At 42.5% G+C, this 21649-nt stretch overlaps 1 protein-coding gene across 2 annotated transcripts in view; it reads right to left on the bottom strand.

Annotated features, from left to right (window-relative positions):
• LOC121547366 (protein phosphatase 1B) overlaps positions 1-21649 on the bottom strand; it is a 48178-nt gene that overhangs the window by 11638 nt on the left and 14891 nt on the right. For both annotated transcript variants that reach the window (XM_041858617.2, XM_041858616.1), the window contains exon 2: positions 15531-16025. In XM_041858617.2, coding sequence (XP_041714551.1) covers positions 15531-16013 — 483 coding nt within the window. In that variant the 5' untranslated portion in view covers positions 16014-16025. The remainder of the gene's footprint in view (positions 1-15530; positions 16026-21649) is intronic.

Here is a 21649-nt window from a genome sequence, read left to right as displayed (position 1 = left end):
TCATTAATCATGAAACACACACCTCCGCCCTTCTGCTTCCCGGAGAGATATTTATTCCTGTCTGCGCGATGAACTGAGAACCCATCTGGCTGGACCGATTTCGACAGAATATTCCCAGAGCCATGTTTCCGTGAAACAAAGTATGTTACAGGCCTTGATGTCTCTCTGGAAAGAAATCCTTGCCCGGAGCTCGTCGAGCTTGTTAACCAGATACTGAACATTAGCAAGTAATATACTTGGAAATACAAAATAGCGCAACGTTTCCTAAGAGCTAGTCGCAAGGCCGCCATCTTCGTCGGCACCAGGATTACATTAAAGAACACCTTCTGTGTTTTGTTAGACAAGTAACTCTTTATCCACATTATAGCAGGGGGTGTAAAGCCATAACAAACGTTTTTCCAGCAGCAGACTATGATCGATAATGTCAAGCCACACTGAAGTCTAACAAAACAGCCCCCAATATTTGTATCATCAATTTCTCTCAGCCAATCATCAGTCATTTGTGTAAGTGCTGTGCTTGTTGAATGTCCTTCTCTATAAGCAAGCTGAAAGTTTGTTGTCAATTTGTTTACAGTAAAATAGCATTGTATCTGGTCAAACACCATTTTTTCCAATAGTTTACTAAGGGTTGGTGGTAACAGGCTAATTGGTCAGCTGTTTGAGCCAGTAAAAGTGGCTTTACTATTCTTAGGTAGCGGAATGACTTTTGCTTCCCTCCAAGCCTGGGGGCACACACATTCTTGTAGGCTGAAATTGAAAATATGGCAAGTAGGAGTGGCAATCTCGTCCGCTATTATCCTCAGCAATTTTCCATCCAAGTTGTCAGACCCCGGTGGCTTGTCATTGTTAAATCGACAACAATAATTTGTTGACCTCTTCCAGACTCACTTTACGGAATTCAAAATTACAATGCTTGTCTTTCATAATTTGGGTCAGATATATTTGGATGTGTAGTGCCAGCAATTGTTGTTGGTATGTCATACCTAAGTTTGTAAATCTTGCCAATGAAAAAATTTAAGTATTTGGCAATATCAGTTGGTTTTGTGATGAATGAGCCATCTGATTCAATGAATGATGGAGCGGAGTTTGCCTTTTTTCCAAAAATTTCATTTAAGGAGCTCCAAAGCTTTTTACTATAATTCTTTGTCATTTATCCTTGTTTCATAGTGTTGTTTCTTCTTCTTTTTATTCAGTTTAGTCACATGATTTCTCAATTTGCAATACATTTGCCAATCGGTTGTGCAGCCAGACTTATTTGCCATTCCTTTTGCCTCATCCCTCTCAACCATACAATTTTTAAATTCCTTATTAATCCACGGGAATTTAACAGCTTTTACAGTCATTTTCTTAAATGGGTGCATGCTTATTAGTAACTGGAATAAGCAATTTCATAAATGTGTCAAGTGCAGTGTCTGTTTGCTCCTCATTACACACCACGGACCAACATATTCTTTACATCAAAAACATAAGAATCGCTACAAAACTTCTTGTATGACCTCTTATACACTATATTAGGCCCAGCCTTTGGCAATTTGGTTTTCCTAGATATGGCTACTGCTTTCAAACAAATCTTAGAGTATTTTGTGTATATTGTTGACAAAAAATGACAAATCCATTGTAATCCCACTTTGTAACACAATAAAATGTGAAGAAATCCAAGGGGCCTGAATACTATGCTAAATGGCATATTATATTATACTTCTGCAAGGCACTGCATATTGTACCAGTGTAGGGATACAGTGCCTTGCAAAAGTATTCATCCCACTTGGCGTTCTTCCCATTTTGTTGCATTACAACCTGTAATTTAAATGGATTTTTATTTGGATTTAATGTAATGGACATACAAATAGTCCAAATTGGTTTAGTGAAATGAAAAAAATAACTTGTTTCAAAGAATTCCCCAAAAAAAAAAAATAACGGAAAAGTGGTGCGTGCATACAGGTGCAGCTCAATAAATTTGAATATTGTGGAAAAGTTCAATATTGTAGACTCAAGGTGTCACACTCATCAGCTAACTAACTCAAAACACCTGCAAAGGTTTCCTTTAAATGGTATCTCAGTCCAGTTCAGTAGGCTTCACAATCATGGAGAAGACTGCTGACTTGACAGTTGTGTAGAAGACAGTCATCAATACCCTCCACAAGGAGGGAATGCCTCAAAAGATAATTGCTAAAGAAGCTGGCTGTTCACAGAGTGCTGTATCCAAGCATATTCATGGAAGTCGAGTGGAAGGAAGAAGTGTGGTAGGAAAAGGTGCACAAGCAACAGGGATAACAGGAGCCTTGAGAGGATTGTCAAGCAAAGGCCATTCAAAAATGTGGGGGAGCATCACAAGGAGTGGACTGAGGCAGGAGTCAGTGCATCAAGAGCCACCACGCACAGACGTATCCAGGAAATGGGCTACAACTGTCGCATTCCTCGTGTCAAGCCACTCCTGAACCAGAGGCAACGTCAGAAGTGTCTTACCTGGGCTAAGGAGAAAAGTAACTGGTCTGTCGCTCAGTGGTCCAAAGTCCTCTTTTCAGATGAAAGTACATTTTGCATTTCATTTGGCAATCAAGGTCCCAGAGTCTGGAGGAAGAGTGGAGAGGCACATAATCCAAGTTGCTTGAAGTCCAGTGTGAAGTTTCCACAGTCAGTGATGATATGGGGAGCCATGTCATCTTCTGGTGTTGGTCCACTGTGTTTCATCAAGTCCAAAGTCAACTCAGCCATCTACCAGGAAATGTTAGAGCACTTCATGCTTCCTTCTGCTGACAAGCTTTATGGAGATGCTGATTTCATTTTCCAGCAGGACTTGGCACCTGCCCACACTGCCAAAGGTACCAATACCTGGTTCAATGACCATGGGACTCCTGTGCTTGATTGGCCAGCTAACTCGCCTGATCTGAACCCCATAGAGAATTTATGGGGGTATTGTCAAGAGGAAGATGAGAGACACGAGACCCAACAATGCAGACGAGCTGAAGGCCGTATTTTGAAGCAACCTGGGCTTCCATAACACCTCAGCAGTGCCACAGGCTGATCCGACTCCATGCCACGCCGCATAGATGCAGTGATTCATGCAAAAGGAGCCCCAACCAAGTACTGACTGCATGTACAAGAACATACTTTTCAGAAGGCCAAGGCCATGTCTGTATTACATTTCCTTTTTTCACTGGTCTTATGTCATATTCTAATTTTCTGAGACACTGCATTTGGGGTTTTCATGAGCTGTAAGCCATAATCATCAAGATTCCACCTGTGTGCAATCTAAGTGTCACATGATCTGTCACATTATCTCAGTATATATACACACACACCTGTTCTGAAAGGCCCCAGAGTCTGCAACACCACTAAGCAAGGGGCACCACCAAGCAAGCGGCACCATGTACAGATCAGTGTTGGGTTATAAAAAACATTCCACAGAGCACCATTAAATCCATTATTTAAAAATGGAAAGAATATGGCACCACAACAAACCTGCCAAGAGAGGGCCGCCCACCAAAACTCACAGACCAGGCAAGGAGGGCATTAATCAGAGAGGCAACAAAGAGACCAAAGATAACCCTGAAGGAGCTGCAAAGCTCCACAGCGGAGACTGGAGTATCTGTCCATAGGACCACTTTAAGCCGTACACTCCACAGAGCTGGGCTTTACGGAAGAGTGGCCAGAAAAAAAGCCATCGCTTAAAGACAAAAATAAGCAAACATGTTTGGTGTTCGCCAAAAGGCATGTGGGAGACTCCCCAAACATATGGAAGAAGGTACTCTGGTCAGACGAGACTAAAATTGAGCTTTTTGGCCATCAAGTAAAATGTCTGGCGCAAACCCAACACCTCTCATCACCCCGAGAACACCATCCAAGCATGGTGGTGGCAGCATCATGCTGTGGGGATGTTTTTCCATCGGCAGGGACTGGGAAACTGGTCAGAATTGAAGGAATGATGGATGGCGCTAAATACAGGGAAATTCTTGAGGGAAACCTGTTTCAGTCTTCAAGAGATTTGAGACTGGAGTGCATTCGGAAAGTATTCAGACCCCTTGACTTATTCCACATTTTACGTTACAGCCTTACTCTAAAATGTATTAAATATAAAAAATTCCCCTCAATCTACACACAATGCCCCATAATGACGAAGCGAAAACAGGTTTTTAGATTGTTTTTTTAAATGTATAATTTTTAAAAAACATAAATACCTTATTTACGTAAGTATTCAGACCCTTTGCTATGAGACTCGAAATTGAGCTCAGGTGCATCCTGTTTCCATTGATCATCCTTGAGATGTTTCTACAACTTGATTGGAGTCCACCAGTGGTAAATTCAACTGATTGGACATGATTTGGAAAGGCACACACCTGTCTATATAAAAGGTCCCACAGTTGACAGTGCATGTCAGAGCAAAAACCAAGCCATGAGGTCGAAGGAACTGTCCATAGAGCGCAGAGACAGGATTGTGTCGAGGCACAGATCTGGGGAAGGGTACCAAAACATTTATGCAGCATTGAAGGTCCCCAAGAACACAGAGGCATCCATCATTCTTAAATGGAATAAGTTTGGAACCACCACGACTCTTCCTACAGCAGGCCGCCCGGCCAAACTGAGCAATCAGGGGAGAAGGGCCTTGGTCAGGGAAGTGACCAAGAACCCGATGGTCACTCTGAAAAAGCTCCAAAGTTCCTCTGTGGAGATGGGAGAACCTTCCAGAAGAACAGCAATCTCTGCAGCACTCAGGCCTTTATGTGGCCATACGGAAGCCACTCCTCAGTAAAAGGCACATGACAGCCCGCTTGGAGTTTGCCAAAAGGCACCTAAAGGACTCAGACCATGAGAAACAACATTCTCATTATGGGGTATTGTGTGTAGATTGATGAGATTATATACAGTGAGGGAAAAAAGTATTTGATTTTGTACGTTTGCCCACTGACAAAGACATGATCAGTCTATACTTTCAATGGTAGGTTTATTTGAACAGTAAGAGACAGAATAACAACAAAAACATCCAGAAAAAAGCATGTCAAAAATGTTATAAATTGATTTGCATTTTAAATGAGGGAAATAAGTATTTGACACCTCTGCAAAACATGACTTAGTACTTGGTGGCAAAACCCTTGTTGGCAATCACAGAGGTCAGACGTTTCTTGTAGTTGGCCACCAGGTTTGCACACATCTCAGGAGGGATTTTGTTCCACTCCTCTTTGCAGATCTTCTCCAAGTCATTAGGGTTTCAAGGCTGACGTTTGGCAACTCAAACCTTCAGCTCCCTCCACAGATTTTCTACGGGATTATGGTCTGGAGACTGGCTAGGCCACTCCAGGACCTTGATGTGCTTCTTCTTGAGCCACTTCTTTGTTGCCTTGGCCGTGTGTTTTGGGTCATTGTCATGCTGGAATACCCATCCACAACCCATTTTCAATGCCCTGGCTGAGGGAAGGAGGTTCTCACCCAATATTTGACGGTACATGGCCCCGTCCATCGTCCCTTTGATGCGGTGAAGTTGTCCTGTCCCCTTAGTAGAAAAACACCCCCAAAGCATAATGTTTCCACCTTCATTTTTGACGGTGGGGATAGTGTTCTTGGGGTCATAGGCAGCATTCCTCCTCCTCCAAACACGGCGAGTTGAGTTGATGCCAAAGAGCTCGATTTTGGTCTCATCTGACCACAACACTTTCACCCAGTTCTCCTCTGAATCATTCAGATGTTCACTGGCAAACTTCAGATGGCCCTGTATATGTGCTTTCTTGAGCAGGGGGACCTTGCGGGCGCTGCAAGATTTCAGTCCTGCACGGCGTAGTGTGTTACCAATTGTTTTCTTGGTGACTATGGTCCCAGCTGCCTTGAGATCATTGACAAGATCCTCCCGTGTAGTTCTGGGCTGATTCCTCACCGTTCTCATGATCATTGCAACTCCACGAGGTGAGATCTTGCATGGAGCCCCAGGCCGAGGGAGAATGACAGTTATTTTGTGTTTCTTCCATTTGCGAATTATCGCACCAACTGTTGTCACCTTCTCACCAAGCTGCTTGGCGATGGTCTTGTAGCCCATTCCAGCCTTGTGTAGGTCTACAATCTTGTCCCTGACATCCTTGGAGAGCTCTTTGGTCTTGGCCATGGTGGAGAGTTTGGAATCTGATTGATTGATTGCTTCTGTGGACAGGTGTCTTTTATACAGGTAACAAGATGAGATTAGGAGTGCTCCTAATCTCAGCTCGTTACCTGTATAAAAGACACCTGGGAGCCAGAAATCTTTCTGATTGAGAGGGGGTCAAATACTTATTTCCCTCATTAATATGCAAATCAATTTATAACATTTTTGACATGCTTTTTTCTTGATTTTTTTGTTGTTATTCTGTCTCTCACTGTTCAAATAAACCTACCATTAAAATTAGACTGATAATTTCTTTGTCAGTGGGCAAAAGTACAAAATCAGCAGGGGATCAAATACTTTTTTCCCCCTCACTGTATATTTTTAAAATCCATTTTAGAATAAGGCTCTAATGTAACAACATTTGGAAAAAGTCAAGGGGTCTGAATACTTTCCAAATGCACTATACTTATTTTCTGGAAAACTGGACATTTGACCATATATGAGGTATGTTTTACATTACTTCAAAGTAACCTAATCTAGGGGGGGGGGTCACACTATGGATCATTTTGCTATATGATTTTGAATTTTAGGACCCCTTTAGGTCTTAAAAAAATATATACAACAATTATTTCATAAAATACTAACGGCCATAGAAACGCATTGAATAACACATTCATAAATAGCAAACACGACAGTCAAAACATTTATCATGGAAACAAGATTGTCTGTCCTAAATCTAGGAGATATTTTTTAAAGACTCAGGAAATACATATACAGTGGGGAGAACAAGTATTTGATACACTGCCGATTTTGCAGGTTTTCCTACTTACAAAGCATGTAGAGGTCTGTAATTTTTATCATAGGTACACTTCCAACTGTGAGAGACGGAATCTAAAACAAAAATCCAGAAAAATCACATTGTATGATTTTTAAGTAATTAATTTGCATTTTATTGCATGACATAAGTATTTGATACATCAGAAAAGCAGAATTTAATATTTGGTACAGAAACCTGTGTTTGCTATTATAGAGATCATACGCTTCCTGTAGGTCTTGACCAGGTTTGCACACACTGCAGCAGGGAGTTTGGCCCACTCCTCCATACAGACCTTCTCCAGATCCTTCAGGTTTCGGGGCTGTTGCTGGGCAATTCGGACTTCCAGCTCCCTCCAAAGATTTTCTATTGGGTTCAGGTCTGGAGACTGGCTAGGCCACTCCAGGACCTTGAGATGCTTCTTACGGAGCCACTCCTTAGTTACCCTGGCTGTGTGTTTCGGGTCGTTGTCATGCTGGAAGACCCAGCCACGACCCATCTTCAATGCTCTTACTGAGGGAAGAGTATCTCGCAATACATGGCCCCATCCCCATGGGTCTCCCGGTCGCAGCCCGCTACGACAGAGTCTGGATTCGAACCAGGATCTCTAGTGGCACAGCTAGCACTGCGATGCAGTGCCTTAGACCACTGCGCCACTCGGGAGACCATGGGGTTGTACTCATGGTTCTTGGAGTTGTACTCATCCTTCTTCCTCCAAACACGGCGAGTGGAGTTTAGACCAAAAAGCTCTATTTTTGTCTCATCAGACCACATGACCTTCTCCCATTCCTCCTCTGGATCATCCAGATGGTCATTGGCAAACTTCAGATGGGCCTGGACATGCGCTGGCTTGAGCAGGGGGACCTTGCATGCGCTGCAGGATTTTAATCCATGACGGCGCAGTGTGTTACTAATGGTTTTCTTTGAGACTGTGGTCCCAGCTCTCTTCAGGTCATTGACCAGGTCCTGCCGTGTAGTTCTGGGCTGATCCCTCACCTTCCTCATGATCATTGATGCCCCACGAGGTGAGATCTTGCATGGAGCCCCAGACCGAGGGTGATTGACCGTCATCTTGAACTTCTTCCATTTTCTAATAATTGCGCCAACAGTTGTTGCCTTCTCACCAAGCTGCTTGCCTATTGTCCTGTAGCCCATCCCAGCCTTGTGCAGGTCTACAATTTTATCCCTGATGTCCTTACACAGCTCTCTGGTCTTGGCCATTGTGGAGAGGTTGGAGTCTGTTTGATTGAGTGTGTGGACAGGTGTCTTTTATACAGGTAACGAGTTCAAACAGGTGCAGTTAATACAGGTAATGAGTGGAGAACAGGACGGCTTCTTAAAGAAAAACTAACAGGTCTGTGAGAGCCGGAATTCTTACTGGTTGGTAGGTGATCAAATACTTATGTCATGCAATAAAATGCAAATGAATTACTTAAAAATCATACAATGTGATTTTCTGGATTTTTGTTTTAGATTCCGTCTCTCACAGTTGAAGTGTACCTATGATAAAAATTACAGACCTCTACATGCTTTGTAAGTAGGAAAACCTGCAAAATCGGCAGTGTATCAAATACTTGTTCTCCCCACTGTATATTTTTTACACATTTAACCCCTTTTTTTGGGTAGGCACAAAACTACCTTCATACGCCATTTGTTTTTTAAACCGGTACCGGTTACTTTCAGATGAGTCCCGTGACACTTGTGGTGGTCGAAGAGCAAAACGGAGAACACTGACGTGCTCGTGAGAGGCTCCCCTTTCTTTGAGTGGTTTGTAGGACGCTACAAACGTTTTCGTAAGAAGGCCGATTTTCAGATGTCTCATGGTCTGACAAACACCGCTCTAGCTCTGCCACCTTTCACCGCAGATGCGGAAGTGCGACACCTGCGGATTGAGATGCACCCAACACAACAAAAAAAAACTTTAACTAACTGATTTCAATGGGGATTTTTTGGTTATGTAACTTAGATTGACGCACCGGTCTTGGGGGTTAATAATAGTGTTTAACATGACTGCATCGTCTCTGTACCCCACACACACACATTTATCTGTAAAGGTCCCTCAGTCGAGCAGTGAATTTCAAACCACAAAGACCAGGGAGGTTTTCCAATGCCTCGAAGGGCACCTATTGGTAGATTTAAAAAAAATATATATATATATTAAAAGCAGACATTGAATATTCCTTTGAGCATGGTGAAGTTATTAATTACACTTTGGATGGTGTATCAATACACCCGGTCACTACAAAGATACAGGTGTCCTTCCTAACTCAGTTGTCGGATAGGAAGGAAACTGCTCAGGGATTTGGTGACTTTAAAATAGTTTGAGTTTAATGGCTGTGATAGGAGAAGACTGAGGATGGATCAACAACATTGTAGTTACTCCACAATATTAACCTAATTGACAGAGTGAAAAGAAGGAAGCCTGTACAGAATAAAAATGTGCCAAACATCCATCCTGTTTGCAACAAGGCACTAAAGTATTACTGCAAAGTGTGGCAAAGCAATTACATTTTTGTAAAGAACACAAATCCAATACAACACATTACTGAGTATAACTCCCCATATTTTCAAGCATAGTGGTGGCTGCATCATGTTTTGGGTATGCTTGTAATTTTTAAGGACTGGGCAGTTTTTCTGGATAAAAAAGAAACGGAATGGAGCTAAGCACTGGCAAAATCCTAGAGGAAAACCTGGTTCAGTCTGCTTTCCACTGGACACTGGGAGATGAATTCACCTTTCTGCACGATAATAACCTAAAACACAAGACCAAATCTACACTGGAGTTGTTTACCAAGAACACAGTGAATGTTCCTGAGTGGCCGAGTTACAGTTGACTTAAATCTGCTTGTAAATCTATTGCAAGAAATGAAAATGGTCTAGCAATGATCAACAACCAATTTGACAGAGCTTCAAGAAATGTTTAAATAATAAAAAAGGTCCAATGCAGCCGTTTTAACCTCATATTCAAAATCATTTCTGGATAATGAGAGTTTGGGACCATAAGGTTCTATCTACAAAAAGATTATCCTGAGATAACTGGCTTTACAGTTTAGAACCCCCATTTGTTCGAATGAAGTCAGCAATTTGTATCTTGTATTCTTTAGAATTTAACATGAATTGGGATATTTAGAGTACTATATAGGTTGTTTATACAACAGGTGGGTCTAATCCTGAATGCTGATTAAAACTGCATTCCAGCTGGTGACTACTTCACAAGTTACCACCGGCTAAATCTATGACGTTAAAATTCCTATTTACTCTGTTCCATCTGACTGCGCATCAACCCTTCCAGGAAATGTATAAACTTGATCCATTATAAAAAGCATCTAGACATTATCTCCATTTCTTTTAGACTAGCATTTGGTTTTCAACAGCAGAGATTTGTATAAACCTTGCTGTCGGTCTCTCTGACCTTTTCAATATTGAATTGCGATCTCCACCGTCCCATATAAAGTGAATGTGTCCGAACGAGACAGACAGCAAATTGAGCTGGTTGTCTTAGCAACATAAGTTTTTTTTCAGTTGACTGGCTAAATCGATACTTTGTTGCGAGGATGAGTGGAACATTTATTTTGATCTTTTCGGCGGCATGACTACGGATGAATGGGAAAAAGAGATGGCAATAATACCCAGGCATGCAGATTTGGGGGATACTGCAGTGAATGACCTAGAGAAAAGCCTCAACGAAAAAAACACAGTTAAGAATACAAACTGGGCTGTGCGGTGCTGAGGGCTGGCTAGCAGAGAAGAAAAAAGTTGTTGACTTCAAAACCGTCACTAAGGAAGTGTTTAACATCATTCTCCGACAGTTTTATGGAAATGTACGAAATGGGAAGGGGGAGCAGTACAGCATAAGTAGCTACCTGGCAGTCCGGAGTGGGCTCAACCGGTTTCTAAATGACCCACCCATCGGTCGCAGCTGGTGCCTTATGAAGGACACTGCATTTACCACCTCGAATCATGTATTTCTGTGGAACATCAAACAGCTAAGAAGGCAAGGAAAATATATCACAAACAGCCACCCTCCCATCACCAATAAGGACATGGCCCAGCTCCAAAACTCCCAGGCTCTGAATCCCGGTACACCAAGGGGTCTGGTCCAGAAAGTGTGGTTCGACCTCCAGTTACATCTGGGTCGAAGAAGAAAAGAGGGGAACAGACAACTAAAGCGCAACTCATTTCTCGTAAAAACAGACGAGAGCGGTCTAAGGTATGTTGTTCATAGCCTGTTTGTGTAATTTCTAAGTTGCTCTCGTAATTAGGCTACTGGAAAACAATATTATTACAACGCATTCTCCCTCTCAGATAGGGCACTCTCGCATATAACAAGGCCACAAAGAATCATCTGGACCCAAGGGAGAGGGGCAGGGAGCCCAAGAGGGGATTCATGTTCGAGCAGCCAGGAAACCCACTATGCCCGGTGGCATCACTGGAGAAATCACACAAATCATCAGAACCACGACAGTCCAGAAACTGGTCAATGCTGGTTTAGAAGTGAGGGAGATGATGTCAGTGAGTGGGCATCGGTGCGAAGGTTCGCTCCATAGCTACCGGCGTCCCTCACTGACAGACAGAAAACGCTAGAGCAACATCCTGGCCGAAAACAAATAGAACACTGCATCACCAACACCCAAAAGGCTGAAGCAAGGCAGCAGAAGTTGTAGCACAGACTCTGACAGAAATTTCAACCAATGCACCATCCAGGGGAATGTACAGATTAATGTGACATACAATAAGTAGCTATAGCGATGTCAGCTGTGGTGGATAACAAAAGAGAATGTATGGTTTCATTTATTAAAATCAGCTCAAATGAATGTCATGGATTGCCTTTCTTTTGTCTGAACAGCGTCCTGACAACAGAGCACATTTTCTCTGCTAGGCAAAGTCGTGCATCATAAGCTGATTGTTATGGATGTATCCAAATAAATGTCACTAGAAAACAGCTTAAACAAATGCAAAACTTTGCTGGCTGTTATTCTGGCTGAACTTTTTGACGTAACTGTAAATTAGCCGTAGTTGGCTAGCTAGCAAGCAAGGCATAAGAACGTTGCCAGCCAGTATGGCAATGGAACATTTAGAACGAACGACTGGGTCGTGTCCATAGCAACCCTAGATTTGTGTCTGGACTATATCTTGTGGAAGGATGAAATAGTACGAATAAATTACTCAAAACAACATTTTTAATGAAAATATGTCAATCATTATTTGAATATGTTGGTAACCCGTTGTATAAAAGCGATAATGCCCTCGAAACCGGTGTTTGTTGGATATATTGGCACAGTTTGTCGGCCCTCGACTTTGTCTCAGGCCTAACAACACCCGTGCCAATATATCCAACAAACACCAGCTTCTCGGGCATTATCACTTAATTAACACCCGCCACATGCATTGGCAGGTAAGATGTCTATTTCACCAGCCACGTTGGAGGGTGGTCAGGGCTCCACAGTGCGAGCATTTCACTCACATTTCTGAATAAAAGTAGTCAAGTATGATCACATTTATAGTAAAATAAATGTTGCATTAGCTTTTTCAAATTATTTCTGCCGTTTAGTTTCATAGCCGGTAAATTAAATCGCACAAAGTCAAAGAACTCCGAATCCTATATAGCCTATTCCACCTCTCGCTGCAACACTGCCTGGCTGGGGGCTGTGTGCATGTCAAGAGCTGGGTGAAATATTCATTTTTAAAAGTGCTGTGCACAGGCATACAAGTTGGTTTAATTTACTTGAAACTAAAGTCTACTGAAGTGAGGCTTTGTTCTTGTGTTTCTTGGCTATAAATTTTTTTGCTTCACACGCTGGGTTGTCTTTCTATGTTTGCGTTTCAATTGCTAGGGAAGAGAAGCAACACCGATACTAGTCAGTTTCTCAATCCCACAGGCACAAACATGACAAGTTGCGCTACCACGGTAACCTCCTACACTTAAAGGGGCAGGTAAAAATGTTTGTCTCATCTGTGATATTTTGGTTAAAAGACTCAGGTCACAAAAAATGTAATTAAACAATATACCACATTACTTTTTACTAGTAATACATTTATTGTTTTAGAGACATTACAATGCATGCTCTTCTGTTTTTTTTTTGTGTTTTGGTGTAATTGTAGTGGGAAAAATACTATTTTGGCTGGTAAAAAATCTCAGTGGCTGGTAGATTTTTTTTATCTGCCTGCCACAGTGGCTGGTGGACCAAAAAGTTAGTGGTATGCCCTGATTGAACAGAACAAGGTTTTGTCATTGTCAATAACTATATTTTGACAAAAATACAAATAGAACCTTATAGTCCCAAGCTCCCGAATTAAGTACCGTACTGTGATTGTTTTCAATTAAAATTGACAACAACTAAAAAATAATCTTATTAGCCATGAGCAATTTCTCAAGCAAGAATTTAGCTAGGACTGTGTGGGAGTGGTCTGAGTGGGGAGGGGAAAACTGAAAATGAGCTGTTATTGGCAAAGAGGTCTGGAACTCTTATCGGTCTATTAACTAATTTACTGGCTGGTGATGTCACCAGGCAGGCCAAAACTCCATCCCATCAAAACAGTATGAAATTTCAGGCGGTCTTTTAAAACTGCTCTTACACTCAAAAGGCATTATCATCATTTTTTTTTTTTTTTTCATTTTAACAATTTCACAGTATTATTCCAACCTCAGTGTGGAAATATACAGTTGAAGTCGGAAGTTTACATAAACCTTAGCCAAATACATTTAAACTCAGTTTTTCACAATTCCCGACATTTAATCCTAGTAAAAATTCCCTGTCTTAGGTCAGTTAGGATCACCACTTTATTTTAAGAATGTGAAATGTCAGAATCATAGTAGATAGAATGATTTATTTCAGCTTTTATTTCTTTCATCACATTCCCAGTGGGTCAGAAGTTTACATACACTCAATTAGTATTTGGTAGCATTGCCTTTAAATTGTTGAACTTGGGTCAAACGTTTCGGGTAGCCTTCCAAAAGCTTCCCACAATAAGTTGGGTGAATTTTGGCCCATTCCTCCTGACAGTGCTCGTGTAACTGAGTCAGGTTGGTAGGCCTCCTTGCTCGCACAAGCCATTTTGCCACAACTTTGGTAGTATGCTTGAGGTCATTGTCCATTTGGAAGACCCATTTGCGACCAAGCTTTAACATCCTGACTGATGTCTTGAGATGTTGCTTCAATATATCCACCTAATTTTCCTTCCTCATGATGCCATCTATTTCGTGAAGTGCACCAGGCCCTGCTGCAGCAAAGCACCCCCACAGCATGATGCTGCCACCCTTGGTTGGGATGGTGTTCTTCGGCTTGCAAGCCCCCCCCTTTTCCTCCAAACATAACGATGGTCATTATGGCCAAACAGTTCTATTTGTGTTTCATCAGAACAGAGGATATTTCTCCAAAAAGTGCGATCTTTGTCCCCATGTGCAGTTGCAAACCGTAGTCTGGCTTTTTTATGGCGGTTTTGGAGCAGTGGCTTTTTCCTTGCTGAACGGCCTTTCAGGTTATGTCGATATAGGACTTGTTTTACTGTGGATATAGATACTTTACCCGTTTCCTCCAGCATCTTCACAAGGTTGATTTGCACTTCTCGCACCAAAGTACGTTCATCTCTTTTTTCTGAGGTCTTGGCTGATTTATTTTGGTTTTCCCATGACGTCAAGCAAAGAGGCACTGAGTTTGAAGGTAGGCCTGGAAATACATCCACAGGTACACCTCCAATTGACTCAAATTATGTCAATTAGCCTATCAGAAGCTTCTAAAGCCATGACATCATTTTCTGGAATTGTCCAAGCTGTTTAAAGGCACAGTCAACTTAGTTTATGTAAACTTCTGACCCATTGGAATTGTGCATGGGTCACAGCATTATACAGTGAATTATAAGTGAAATAATCTGTCTGTAAAAAATTGTTGGAAAAATGACTTGTGTCATGCACAAAGTAGATGTCCTAACCGACTTGCCAAAACTAGAAATGTATGGAGTGGTTGAAAAACGAGTTTTAATGACTCCAACCTAAGTGTATGTAAACTTCCGACTTCAACTGTATACACTGAGTGTACAATACATTAGGAACACCTTCCTAATATTGAGTTGTATACCCTTTGGCCCTCAGAACAGCCTCAATTCGTTGGGGCATGGACTATAAAAGATGTCGAAAGCGTTCCACAGGGATGCTGGCCCATGTTGACTCCAATGCTTCCCACAGTTGTGTCAAGTTGGCTGGATGTCCTTTGGGTGGTGGACCATTCTTGATACACACGGGAAACTGTTAAGCATGAAAAACCCAGCAGCGGTGCAGTTCTTGACACACTCAACCCGGTGCGCCTGGCACATACTACCATACCCTGCTCAAAGGCACTTAAATATTTTGATTTAAGTCGATTTAACAGGGGATCATAGCTTTCAACTGGATTCACCTGGTCAGTCTATGTAATGGAAAGAACGGGTATTCCTAATGTTTTGTACACCGTGTATAAAACACGTTTTTGACGGCACTGGGCCTTTAATGAAAGATGTTCGTTCCTTGTACGCATGCATAGCCTTTCCTGTTGGTCACGTCATTTTACTGTTTGGAACAAATGTAACCGATTTTTAACTGGTTAATGGGGGTCGTTTAGTCGACAGCAAAATGGACCGAAATTTGCATCCCTAATCTAGTGTATTATATTGTACCTGTGTAGAGAATCCCACTCGTCCATCTCGGCTCAGCACAGCCCGGGAGTCGCCACAGTTTATGAAGTAGAGGTGGGAGGGGCTTAGCAGCACGCCCACCGCCGTGGAGCCGCTGCGGTCCAGCCCCTGCCGCAGGTCCGAGAAGCTGCGCATGTATTCGTCGATCTTCAGGAAGCCCGCGCGGATCCCATCCTTAACGCCCTCCACTGAGCCCGTCCCCGGGGTGAATTCCGCCCCCCCTGATAGGATGTGCTCCAGTAGGTGGCCGGAGCAGTAGTTGGCGACGCGGGAGCCGGCATGCCCGTCGTAGACGGCGAAGAAGGACCAGTCGGTGAGGCCGTGGGGCAGGCCCACCATGGCGGTGTGGGCATCCTCCATCTCCACACGCCAGCCCTGCATGGAGCTCAGGCCGTAGTGCAGCCCATTGCCCTCACCATGGGCCGTGTGCTTCTCTGTCTTAGGCTTGTCCAGGAACGCCCCCATACCTACACACAGCTGACAGAGAGAGGGGGAGGACAGATATGAGGGGGGGAGAGTTAGAGGGATACAGGAGAGAAAACATACATTAAGCTACATTATCAACGCAGTCATACTTCAATATGCCAATGTTACCTTTAGGAGGTCCTGACACCTCTCTTTTAACCACCAGTAGGCAATGCAATGCAATTCACAAGCTGCAGTATTACAGGCTCAAAACTGCGATCAAACACTCACATTTGCAACCCTTTGACTTGGCAGTGCGAACCCACATTTTTTAGTGGTCGCTAGGGTGCCAGTGAAATTGTTTTAGCTGGTCATGTTCGTTTTTTGTTCACATTTTGATTATTATTATCACTATTTATTCAAACAGCAAGACAAGTTATTCAAAAAGTTTAGTTTGAAGTCTTGGTTGAATCTCTGCGATGCGCAATTCAGTCATCATGCGCTATTTGAATAACAATTTCGAATGGCTTTCCCAAAAACCTTCCCAATTAAAATGTCGACTGCAAAGTAGGCCTACCTGGCAAAATGATATCCTGATAATTTGTATAAAATTGCAGGGCATTCTGCCATTACATGTAGCCTACATTGTACAGTACAAAAATACCTCTAGCCAAACAACATTCTCCTGCAAGGTGCACAATTGAATTAAAGGGCAACTACACACTCCCCCAAAAATGTGTTTGATTGTTCCCAGACCTCAAGAGTAGTCTTCTGATATGTTTTACGCATTGTTGTGGACTTAAAACATCACATTTCTGTAGTTTTTCTATTTTAAAAAAACTGAGTGAAAACCTGTACTCAGAAAACTGGAAACATAAAACAGGCAAAATTGAATTTACCAAAAGACAAAACTGATTTTATAGGGCCCTACAACTGTTCAAACTCGCTAACAATAACAGTATTTACGGTATTACTTCTTAGTAGACAATGCGCTAAAAACACAGAAAAAGTCCATTGGGCGTCTATTAACAGAATGCTAACAAAATGAGCAATATTTCTACAGAGGCTGCTAGAAATATACGCTAACTAACGCAAACAAAATTAAACTACAGTGGGGAAAAAAAGTATTTAGTCAGCCACCCATTGTGCATGTTCTCCCACTTAAAAAAGATGAAAGAGGCCTGTAATTTTCATCATAGGTACATGTCAACTATGACAGACAAAATCAGAAAAGAAATTCCAGAAAATCACATTGTAGGATTTTTAATGAATTTATTTGCAAATTATGGTGGAAAATAAGTATTTGGTCAATAACAAAAGTTTCTCAATACTTTGTTATATACCCTTTGTTGGCAATGACACAGGTCAAACGTTTTCTGTAAGTCTTCACAAGGTTTTCACAAACTGTTGCTGGTATTTTGGCCCATTCCTCCATGCAGATCTCCTCTAGAGCAGTGATGTTTTGGGGCTGTCGCTGGGCAACACGGACTTTCAACTCCCCCCAAAGATTTTCTATGGGGTTGAGATCTGGAGACTGGCTAGGCCACTCCAGGACCTTGAAATGCTTCTTACGAAGCCACTCCTTTGTTGCCCGGGCGGTGTGTTTGGGATCATTGTCATGCTGAAAGACCCAGCCACGTTTCATCTTCAATGCCCTTGCTGATGGAAGGAGGTTTTCACTCAAAATCTCACGATACATGGCCCCATTCATTCTTTCCTTTACACGGATCAGTCGTCCTGGTCTCTTTGCAGAAAAACAGCCCCAAAGCATGATGTTTCCACCCCCATGCTTCACAGTAGGTATGGTGTTCTTTGGATGCAACTCAGCATTCTTTGTCCTCCAAACACGACGAGTTGAGTTTTTACCAAAAAGTTCTATTTTGGTTTCATCTGACCATATGACATTCTCCAAATCCTCTTCTGGATCATCCAAATGCACTCTAGCAAACTTCAGATGGGCCTGGCGTAAGCAGGGGGACACGTCTGGCACTGCAGGATTTGAGTCCCTGGCGGCGTAGTGTGTTACTGATGGTAGGCTTTGTTACTTTGGTCCCAGCTCTCTGCAGGTCATTCACTAGGTCCCCCGTGTGGTTCTGGGATTTTTGCTCACCGTTCTTGTGATCATTTTGACCCCATGGGGTGAGATCTTGCGTGGAGCCCCAGATCGAGGGAGATTATCAGTGGTCTTGTATGTCTTCCATTTCCTAATAATTGCTCCCACAGTTGATTTCTTCAAACCAAGCTGCTTACCTATTGCAGATTCAGTCTTCCCAGCCTGGTGCAGGTCTACAAATTTGTTTCTGGTGTCCTTTGACAGCTCTTTTGGTCTTGGCCATAGTGGAGTTTGGAGTGTGACTGTTTGAGGTTGTGGACAGGTGTCTTTTATACTGATAACAACTTCAAACAGGTGCCATTAATACAGGTAACGAGTGGAGGACAGAGGAGCCTCTTAAAGAAGAAGTTATAGGTCTGTGAGAGCCAGAAATCTTGCTTGTTTGTAGGTGACCAAATACTTATTTTCCACCATAATTTGCAAATAAATTCATTAAAAATCCTACAATGTGAGTTTCTGGATTTTTTCCCTCAATTTGTCTGTCATAGTTGACGTGTACCTATGATGAAAATTACAGGCCTCTCTCATCTTTTTTAAGTGGGAGAACTTGCACAATTGGTGGCTGACTAAATACATTTTTTTCCCCACTGTAATTGCAAAGACAGGCAAACCAGCTCAAAGTTATACAAGTATAGGTAGTAGCTACCGAATGTAATTTTTGGTGAGTTTGGACATTTACAAGCGAATGTGAACAAGGGACGTGGAAATTAACAAAGTTTTGACACATGATTGTCTGAAGGAAGAAGAGCACTGTCTCTGGAGCAGCATGTGTACACGCTGTGCTAGGACTCCGGCGGTACACAGCAGGCGGGAGGCAAGATAGCTAGCTACCTAGCACACCTGTAGACAGTGTACTTTGCCCCCACCCGCCGTGCACTGTTTTCCCGCAGTTCTGTTAACGAAGGCCAGGGCAGGTGTTCGGCAGGCATTAGCGAACACTGGGTGCTAGCAGGAATACCCACACGCAGGAACTACCCGAATTGCGGGCCGAAATCACACACTATTGGTCCTGCATGCTCTGCTTGAGAAGGGTGCAATTGTGGCCTGCAATTCGGAGCATTCCTGCATGTGGACATTCCTGCACCTGCAGGAACCCCTCTTTATACTTCTATTGGTCCATTATTAAGCTAGGACTGCTGTACACAGGTGGGAGGCGGGGGCACTCCAGTACAGTAGGTGGCGGTAATGCACCATAACATTGGATGCCAACTGCCAATAAACCTGACAGAAAAAGAGGTGGAGACGACAAAAGGTAGCTAGCTAGCTAGGACGACCCCGCCTTTCGGGCACTGTTTTTCCGCAGTTCTGTTAACAACGCCGAAGGCAGGTGTTCGGCAGCAGGAGAAAAGGACACTGTGCTCGCTAGCTAGGACTCTGGTACACAGCAGGAGGGAGGCGGGATAGGTACAGTGCCTTCATCTGTAGCGCCATACACTCCACTGATCAGCCAAAACAAGCTCAATAACTCAATGCATGCACACACTCCTATTGAATACGCCTTCACCTGTATTGTGAGTAGGCCTATGCCATTTTAATTTACCCAGTTTATCAAGAGATTAACCATTCAAACACAATTATTACCATTATGTTGTTATGTAGTTATGTTGGTAAAAACAAAGTCATATTTAATGTTTGATTTTAAAATTGATACGTTAATGTATACATGGCCCTCTCTGGGACATGTTGTCATCAAAATTGTAAAATGTGATGATATTGAATATCGGCCATCGGCCTCCATGACCCCCAAAAATCGCTATTGGCCCTAAAAAAAAATCAATATCGGTCGTTTTCTAATATGATGCCCCGTCTACTAATTATTTCAGCCACTTACACAGCTGGAGTCACCAGCTTGCTATTCACAAACAAACACATGACTGGCTCAACTGTTCTGGGGAACTACAGTAAGATTCATAATGTAAAATAATGTGAAATGAACGCAATCTGCTTTATCTCCGAACGTATTGCACAAGTTGACTACAGGTATTTACTTAAAGATGCAATATGCAGAAATCGCTCCACCATTTCCTGGTTGCTAAGATTCTAATAGTTCACCTAATTACAGTTTCTGTGACAAAACAAGCAATGCATAGCGTAGAGAATGAATCATTGTACCATCTAAACCGCTGCAAAATATATTTTCAATAACCAAAAAGACTGTATTTTCAGCTGGTGTACAAAACCGAAAGTAAAAGACGCAAAAACGACAATTAAGAACGAGAAGCAGATAAATGGCGCACTTAGAACAGATCTACCACTTCTTAGACTTGCTTTCAATGAGAATTACAGATCTATAGCTCACATTTCTATGTGAATTTGGTCAGGTCGCCCAAAAAGTTACATATTGCAGTTTTAAAAAGTAGCTACAACTATTAAAACGTATTGATTACCTTCAAATAAATTATTTTGACGGTATTGAAAAATCATCCTGTGGCTATTTCCAAATACCCCAGTATATCACCCAAGCCTTGTCTAGAGCCCTGTATTACAAGTTTGTTTTGGGGCTTCTCATCAGTCTTCTATTTAAATTGTGTTTCTTTGTGCCCTCGCGGTTCATCAAATGTGCACTACTTTTTGTATCCGGGTGATTCCTCACGAAATCAGGATAAAAAATCATCATACTTTTGGGGATTTTGACTAAATGTAATCAATCCGTAGAAGGGTCCTCTAGAAAGAAAGATCCCACTCTGGAACTCTGATATGCCCATGGAGTATATTATGTTCAATAATATATTGAAAAATGTGACAAATCAAAAATAGTATATTTTCAATATTCATGATTTCACCATGAGGCCAATGGTGACTTAAAAACAGTTACAGAGTTGAATGGCTGTGATAGGAGAAAACTGAGTAAGTCAATGTTGTTGATCCAATGTTTACATGCAGAGTAATAATTTGATATTAAACTGATTATTATGGCAGTAGGCAGAAGGCAGATTATGCAATAGTCATGATGCTTATCTTAAATCAGGGTCAAAATCGAAGTAAGCAGGCCTCCAGAGTGGCACAGCGGTCTAAGGCACTGATTCGCAGAGCTTGAGGCGTCACTACAGACACGGGTTCGATCCCATGCAGCCGGCCGCGACCGGGAGACCCTTGAGGCGGCGCACAATTGGCCCAGTGTCGTCCGGGTTAGGGGAGGGTTTGGCCGGCAGGGATGTCCTTGTCCCATCGCGCTCTAGCGACTCCTTGTGGCGGGCCGGGTGCATGCACGCTGACTTCGGTCACCAGTTGTACAGTGTTTCCTCCGACACATTGGTGTCATGAATACAAAGCTTTATGTTTACCACTCTTCACATTTTCAAGCATGATGGTGGCTGCATCATGTTATGGGTATGCATCTCATGGGCAAGGACTAGGGAGATGTTTGGATACAAATTTATGAAATAGAGCTAAGCACAGAATCCTAGAGGAAAATGTTTGTCTAGCAATGATCAACAAACAAATTGGACAGAGCTTGAAGAAATGTTGAAAATAATAAATGGACAAATGTTGCACAATCCAGGTGTGGATTGTATCAATGACTCCTGAACAGCTCTTATATGCTGCTGCTACTCTGTTTATTATCTACGCGTAGACACTTTAA

This window comes from Coregonus clupeaformis, chromosome 31 (genome assembly GCF_020615455.1).
Source record: "Coregonus clupeaformis isolate EN_2021a chromosome 31, ASM2061545v1, whole genome shotgun sequence".
Taxonomy (NCBI): Eukaryota; Metazoa; Chordata; class Actinopteri; order Salmoniformes; family Salmonidae; genus Coregonus; species Coregonus clupeaformis.
Note: the sequence above shows the minus strand (reverse complement) of the source record. Positions and strands in the feature narration are given on the sequence as shown.